Source organism: Oncorhynchus gorbuscha, unplaced genomic scaffold (assembly GCF_021184085.1).
Source record: "Oncorhynchus gorbuscha isolate QuinsamMale2020 ecotype Even-year unplaced genomic scaffold, OgorEven_v1.0 Un_scaffold_1176, whole genome shotgun sequence".
NCBI lineage: Eukaryota > Metazoa > Chordata > Actinopteri > Salmoniformes > Salmonidae > Oncorhynchus > Oncorhynchus gorbuscha.
This window is the reverse complement of record NW_025746035.1, coordinates 169,718-177,217: the sequence shown is the minus strand read 5'-3', so window position 1 is coordinate 177,217 and position 7,500 is coordinate 169,718. Positions and strand designations below refer to the sequence as shown.

Genomic DNA, 7,500 nt, shown 5'->3' with positions numbered 1-7,500 from the left:
TCAGACCACACAGCACCTTCTGATACCAACTCAGACCACACAGCACCTTCTGATACCAACTCAGACCACACAGCACCTTCTGATACCAACTCAGACCACACAGCACCTTCTGATACCAACTCAGACCACACAGCACCTTCTGGTACCAACTCAGATCACACAGCACCTTCTGATAGCTGGTCTGATACCAACTCAGGATAGCAGCTCCCACTAAAGCCCAACACACCACACAGCCTTGGAGGGAGGGACAGAGGGAGGGAGAGCGAGAGGGAGGGACAGAGGGAGGGACAGAGGGAGGGACAGAGGGAGGGACAGAGGGAGGGACAGAGGGAACAATATAATAGTATGTAACTTACAGTCTGTAGAGTTTCAGTGTTCCCAGGAACAAAAGCTCTGGAAAAACCTGGAGACTGTTCCGGTTCAGACGCCTGGAACGACAACACACACGTTAAGAACAACACAACACACACACACGTTAAGAACAACACAAAACACACACACATCCAGAAACAACACAACTCACATCGATAATGACATGTTCAGAACATCTCAGATACATTAGTGAATCAAATGGATTATCAGTGTGTCAACGGTAGGCTTGAGTGTGTGTGTGTGTGTGTGTGTGTGTGTGTGTGTGTGTGTGTGTGTGTGTGTGTGTGTGTGTGTGTGTGTGTGTGTGTGTGTGTGTGTGTGTGTGTGTGTGTGTGTGTGTGTGTGTGTGTGTGTGTGTGTGTGTGTGTGTGTGTGTGTGTGTGTGTGTGTGTGAAGTCATCACAGATTTTAACATGGAGAAACGCAGCCCTGGGTCGTCCTGATTTAAGGGACAATATGACTACCAGACAAACATTGAGCTCGAGAAGAGAAGAGAAGAGAAGAGAGGAGAGGAGAGGAGAGGAGAGGAGAGGAAGAGAAGGGAGAGGAGAGGAAGAGGAGAGGAGAGGAGAGGAGAGGAGAGGAGAGGAAGAGAAGGGAGAGGAGAGGAAGAGGAGAGGAGAGGAGAGGAGAGGAGAGGAGAGGAGAGGAGAGGAGAGGAAGAGAAGAGAAGGGAGAGAAGAGGAAGAGGAGAGGAGAGGAGAGGAAGAGGAGAGGAGAGGAAGAGAAGGGAGAGGAGAGGAGAGGAGAGGAGAGGAGAGGAGAGGAGAGGAGAGGAAGAGAAGGAGAGGAGAGGAGAGAGAGGAGAGGAGAGGAGAGGAGAGGAGAGGAGAGGAGAGGAGAGGAGAGGAGAGGAGAGAGAGGAGAGGAGAGGAGAGGAAGAGAAGAGAGGAGAGGAGAGGAGAGGAGAGGAGGGAGGGGGGAGAGGAGAGGAGGAGGAGAGGAGAGGAGAGGAGAGGAGAGGAGAGGAGAGGAGAGGAGAGGAGAGAAGAGAAGGGAGAGGAGAGGAGAGGAAGAGAAGGGAGAGGAGAGGAGAGGAAGAGAAGGGAGAGGAGAGGAGAGGAGAGGAGAGGAGAGGAGAGGAGAGGAGAGGAGAGAAGAGGAGAGGAGAGGAGAGGAGAGGAGAGGAGAGGGAGGAGAGGAGAGGAGAGGAGAGGAGAGGAGAGGAAGAGAAGGGAGAGGAGAGGGGAGAGGAGAGGAAGAGAGGGGAGAGGTGAGGAGAGGAGAGGAAGAGAAGGGAGAGGAGAGGAGAGGAGAGGAGAGGAGAGGAGAGGAGAGGAGAGGAGAGGAGAGGAGAGGAGAGGAGAGGAGAGGAGAGGAGAGGAGAGGAGAGGAGAGGAGAGGAGAGGAAGAGAAGGGAGAGGAGAGGGGAGAGGAGAGGAAGAGAGGGGAGAGGTGAGGAGAGGAAGAGAGGGGAGGATGTGGGAAGAACAAACAGACAGTCTGGCAGGGCTACCCAATGTGTGAAAAGCACCCTGCAGAGTAAACACCTCTTAAAAACCAGCCCACACACACACACACACAGACACACACACACAGGCTCCCGGCTGAGGGTAATAACTTCAAGGCACTGTGTGTGTGTGTGTGTGTGTGTGTGTGTGTGTGTGTGTGTGTGTGTGTGTGTGTGTGTGTGTGTGTGCGTGCGTGCGTGCGTGCGTGCGTGAGTAGAGGGAAGCCGTGTCAACAGTGTGTTGTGTAAATGACAACCTAACAGTTTAACCCTTTAACACAAACAGATGAGGCTTCGACAGACTGGAGAGAAACAGAGAGATGGAACGAGGATGTAAAGATAGAAAGAGAATGTGGCCTCCCGGGTGGCGCTGTGGTTAAGGGCAGCGCTAGCTGGGCCATCAGAGACTCTTGTGGCGGGCTAGGAGCAGTGCGCGCTAAACTAAGGTTGCCAGGTGCACGGTGTTTCCTCCGACACGTTGGTGCGGCTGGCTTCCGGGTTGGATGTGCGTTGTGAGGCTTGGTTGGGTTGTGTATCGGAGGACGCATGACTTTCAACCTTAGTCTCTCCCGAGCCCGTACGGGAGTTGTAGCGATGAGACAAGATAGTAGCTACTAACAATTGGATACCACGAAATTGGGGAGAAAAAGGGATACCTCTACCTCCTCCTCTTCTCCCTCTTAACTACTCCATCATCCTCTCTACCTCCTCCTCTTAACTACTCCATCATCCTCTCTACCTCCTCCTCTTAACTACTCCATCATCCTCTCTACCTCCTCCTCTTAACTACTCCATCATCCTCTCTACCTCCTCCTCTTAACTACTCCATCATCCTCTCTACCTCCTCCTCTTAACTACTCCATCATCCTCTCTACCTCCTCCTCTTAACTACTCCATCATCCTCTCTACCTCCACCTCTTAACTACTCCATCATCATCTCTACCTCCTCTTCTCCCTCCATCATCCTCTCTACCTCCTCCTCTTAACTACTCCATCATCCTCTCTACCTCCTCCTCTTCTCTCTCCATCATCCTCTCTACCTCCTACTCCATCATCCTCTCTCTACCTCCTCCTCTTCTCTCTCCATCATCCTCTCTACCTCCTACTCCATCATCCTCTCTCTACCTCCTCCTCTTAACTACTCCATCATCCTCTCTACCTCCTCCTCTTAACTACTCCATCATCATCTCTACCTCCTCTTCTCCCTCCATCATGCTCTCTACCTCCTACTCCATCATCCGCTCTACCTCCTCCTCTTAACTACTCCATCATCCTCTCTACCTCCTCCTCTTAACTCCATCATCCTCTCTCCCTCCTCCTCTTAACTACTCCATCATCCTCTCTACCTCCTCTTCTCCCTCCATCATCCTCTCTACCGCCTCCTCTTAACTACTCCATCATCCTCTCTACCTCCTCCTCTTAACTACTCCATCATCCTCTACCTCCTCCTCTTAACTACTCATCCTCTCTACCTCCTCTTAACTACTCCATCATCCTCTCTACCTCCTCCTCTTAACTACTCCATCATCCTCTCTCTACCTCTTCCTCTTAACTACTCCATCATCCTCTCTACCTCTTCCTCTTAACTACTCCATCATCCTCTCTACCTCCTCTTCTTAACTACTCCATCATCCTCTACCTCCTCCTCTTAACTATCCATCATCCTCTCTACCTCCTCCTCTAACTTTCAACTCTACTCCAACTCATCATCTCTCTACCTCCTCCTCTTAACTACATCATCCTCTCTACCTCCTCCTCTTAACTACTCCATCATCCTCTCTACCTCCTCCTCTCCCTCCATCATCCTCTCTACCTCCTCCTCTTCAACTCCTCTTAACTCCCATCATCCTCTCTACCTCCTCTTAACTACTCCATCATCCTCTCTACCTCCTCTTCTCCCTCCATCATCCTCTCTACCTCCTCCTCTTAACTACTCCATCATCCTCTCTACCTCCTCCTCTTAACAACTCCATCATCCTCTCTACCTCCTCCTCTTAACAACTCCATCATCCTCTCTCCCTCCTCCTCTTAACTACTCCATCATCATCTCTACCTCCTCTTCTCCCTCCATCATCCTCTCTACCTCCTCCTCTTAACTACTCCATCATCCTCTCTACCTCCTCCTCTTAACTACTCCATCATCCTCTCTACCTCCTCCTCTTAACTACTCCATCATCCTCTCTACCTCCTCCTCTTAACTACTCCATCATCGTCTCTACCTCCTCCTCTTAACTACTCCATCATCCTCTAACCTCCTCCTCCATCATCCTCTACCTTCTTAACTACTCCATCATCCTCTCTACCTCCTCCTCTAACTACTCCATCATCCGCCTCCTCCTCCTCTTAACAACTCCATCATCCGCTCTACCTCAACTACATCCTCTCTACCTCTCCCATCATTAACCTCCTCCTCTTAACTACTCCATCATCCTCTCTACCTCCTCCTCTTAACTACTCCATCATCCTCTCTACCTCCTCCTCTTAACTACTCCATCATCCTCTCTACCTCCTCCTCTTAACTACTCCATCATCCTCTCTACCTCCTCCTCTCCCTCCATCATCCTCTCTACCTCCTCCTCTTAACTACTCCATCATCCTCTCTACCTCCTCCTCTTAACTACTCCATCATCCTCTCTACCTCCTCCTCTTAACTACTCCATCATCCTCTCTACCTCCTCCTCTTAACTACTCCATCATCCTCTCTACCTCCTCCTCTTAACTACTCCATCATCCTCTCTACCTCCTCCTCTTAACTACTCCATCATCCTCTCTACCTCCTCCTCTTAACTACTCCATCATCCTCTCTACCTCCTCCTCTTAACTACCCATCATCCTCTCTACCTCCTCCTCTTAACTACTCCATCATCCTCTCTACCTCCTCCTCTAACTACTCCATCATCCTCTCTACCTCCTCCTCTTAACTACTCCATCATCCTCTCTACCTCCTCCTCTTAACTACTCCATCATCCTCTCTACCTCCTCCTCTTAACTACTCCATCATCCTCTCTACCTCCTCCTCTTAACTACTCCATCATCCTCTCTACCTCCTCCTCTTAACTACTCCATCATCCTCTCTACCTCCTCCTCTTAACTACTCCATCATCCTCTCTACCTCCTCCTCTTAACTACCCATCATCCTCTCTACCTCCTCCTCTCTACTCCATCATCCTCCTCCTCTTAACTACTCCATCATCCTCTCTACCTCCTCCTCTTAACTACTCCATCATCCTCTCTACCTCCTCCTCTTAACTACCTCATCTCCTCCTCCTCTTAACTACTCCATCATCCTCTCTACCTCCTCCTCTTAACTACTCCATCATCCTCTCTACCTCCTCCTCTTAACTACTCCATCATCCTCTCTACCTCCTCCTCTTAACTCCATCATCCTCTCTACCTCCTCTTAACTCTCCATCATCCTCTCTACCTCCTCCTCTTAACTACTCCATCATCCTCTCTACCCATCATCTCCTCCTTAACTACTCCATCATCCTCTCTACCTCCTCCTCTTAACTACTCCATCATCCTCTCTACCTCCTCTTAACTACCCATCATCCTCTCTACCTCCTCCTCTCCTACTCCATCATCCTCCTACCTCTCTCCAACTACTCCATCATCCTCATCTACCTCCTCCTCTTAACTACTCCATCATCCTCTCTACCTCCTCCTCTTAACTACTCCATCATCCTCTCTACCTCCTCCTCTTAACTACTCCATCATCCTCTCTACCTCCTCCTCTTAACTACTCCATCATCCTCTCTACCTCCTCCTCTTCTACCTCCTCCTCTAACTACTCCATCATCCTCTCTACCTCCTCCTCTTAACTACTCCATCATCCTCTCTACCTCCTCCTCTTCTCTCTCCATCATGCTCTCTACCTCCTACTCCATCATCCTCTCTACCTCCTCCTCTTAACTACTCCATCATCCTCTCTACCTCCTCCTCTTAACAACTCCATCATCCTCTCTACCTCCTACTCCATCATCCTCTACCTCCTCCTCTTAACTACTCCATCATCCTCTCTACCTCCTCCTCTTAACTACTCCATCATCCTCTCTACCTCCTCCTCTTAACTACTCCATCATCCTCTCTACCTCCTCCTCTTAACTACTCCATCATCCTCTCTACCTCCTCCTCTTAACTACTCCATCATCCTCTCTACCTCCTCCTCTTAACTACTCCATCATCCTCTCTACCTCCTCCTCTTAACTACTCCATCATCCTCTCTACCTCCTCCTCTTAACTACTCCATCATCCTCTCTACCTCCTCCTCTTAACTACTCCATCATCCTCTCTACCTCCTCCTCTTAACTACTCCATCATCCTCTCTACCTCCTTCTCTTAACAACTCCATCATCCTCTCTACCTCCTCCTCTTAACTACTCCATCATCCGCTCTACCTCCTCCTCTTAACAACTCCATCATCCTCTCTACCTCCTCCTCTTAACTACTCCATCATCCTCTCTACCTCCTCCTCTTAACAACTCCATCATCCTCTCTACCACCTCTTAACAACTCCATCATCCTCTCTACCTCCTCTTCCTCTCTCGAGCCAATAGCAACTCTCTCCAATGACATCACCCCTCCCTCCCTCCCTATGTCCGTCCCTCCCTCCCTCCCCTCCCTGCCTCCCTCTGTCCCTCCCTCCCTCCCTCCGTCCGGCCTGCAGTAGGTAGGCTGTTTACGTCAGCTGGTTAAAATATTAAACAAGGGGCAGAAACATCCCAGTAAATAATTCAGAGGCAGCATTAGCAGTAGCTTGCCCCCGCAGAGAGCTTCACTCCCCCTGCCCTGTCCTGTCCTGCCCTGCCCAACACGGAGCACCCTGAGTGGGCTAGACCTCCCTCAAGAGCTGCCTGCCCTGGTGGGTCAGGAGAGGAGACGATAACCTCATCCCCTTAAAATAGAACAGAGAGAGAGACAGAGAGAAGGGGGAGAGAGAGACACAGAGAGACAGAGACGATAGGCCGATACCCACTAATGATCAAAATCCAGAAAAGAGCCGTTAAATTCTACAACCACCTAAAAATATAAAAATATATATGCCATTTAGCAGACGCTTTTATCCAAAGCGACTTACAGTCATGTGTGCATACATTCTACGTATGGGTGGTCCCGGGAATCGAACCCACTACCCTGGCGTTACAAGCGCCATGCTCTACCAACTGAGCTACAGAAGGACCACGAAGGAAGGACCTAAAAGGAAGCGATTCCCAAACCTTCCATAACAAAGCCATCACCTACAGAGAGATGAACCTGGAGAAGAGTCCCCTAAGCAAGCTGGTCCTGGGGCTCTGTTCACAAACACAAAAACACCCTACAGAGCCCCAGGACAACAGCACAATTAGACCCAACCAAATCATGAGAAAACAAAAAGATAATTACTAAACACATTGGAAAGAATTAACAAAAAAACAGAGCAAACTAGAATGCTATTTGGCCCTAAACAGAGAGTACACAGCGGCAGAATACCTGACCACTGTGACTGACCCAAACTTAAGGAAAGCTTTGACTATGTACAGACTCAGTGAGCATAGCCTTGCTATTGAGAAAGGCCGCCGTAGGCAGACATGGCTCTCAAGAGAAGACAGGCTATGTGCTCACTGCCCACAAAATGAGGTGGAAACCGAGCTGCACTTCCTAACCTCCTGCCCAATGTATGACCATATTAGAGAGACATA

At 49.8% G+C, this 7,500-nt stretch overlaps 1 protein-coding gene across 1 annotated transcript in view; it reads right to left on the bottom strand.

Annotated features, from left to right (window-relative positions):
* Positions 1 to 328: 328 nt before the first annotated feature.
* LOC124021707 (slit homolog 2 protein-like) overlaps positions 329 to 7,500 on the bottom strand; it is a 50,221-nt gene continuing 43,049 nt past the window's right edge. The window contains exon 4 of the mRNA XM_046336823.1: positions 329 to 428. Within this exon, the coding sequence (XP_046192779.1) occupies positions 353 to 428 (76 nt within the window). The 3' untranslated portion in view covers positions 329 to 352. The remainder of the gene's footprint in view (positions 429 to 7,500) is intronic.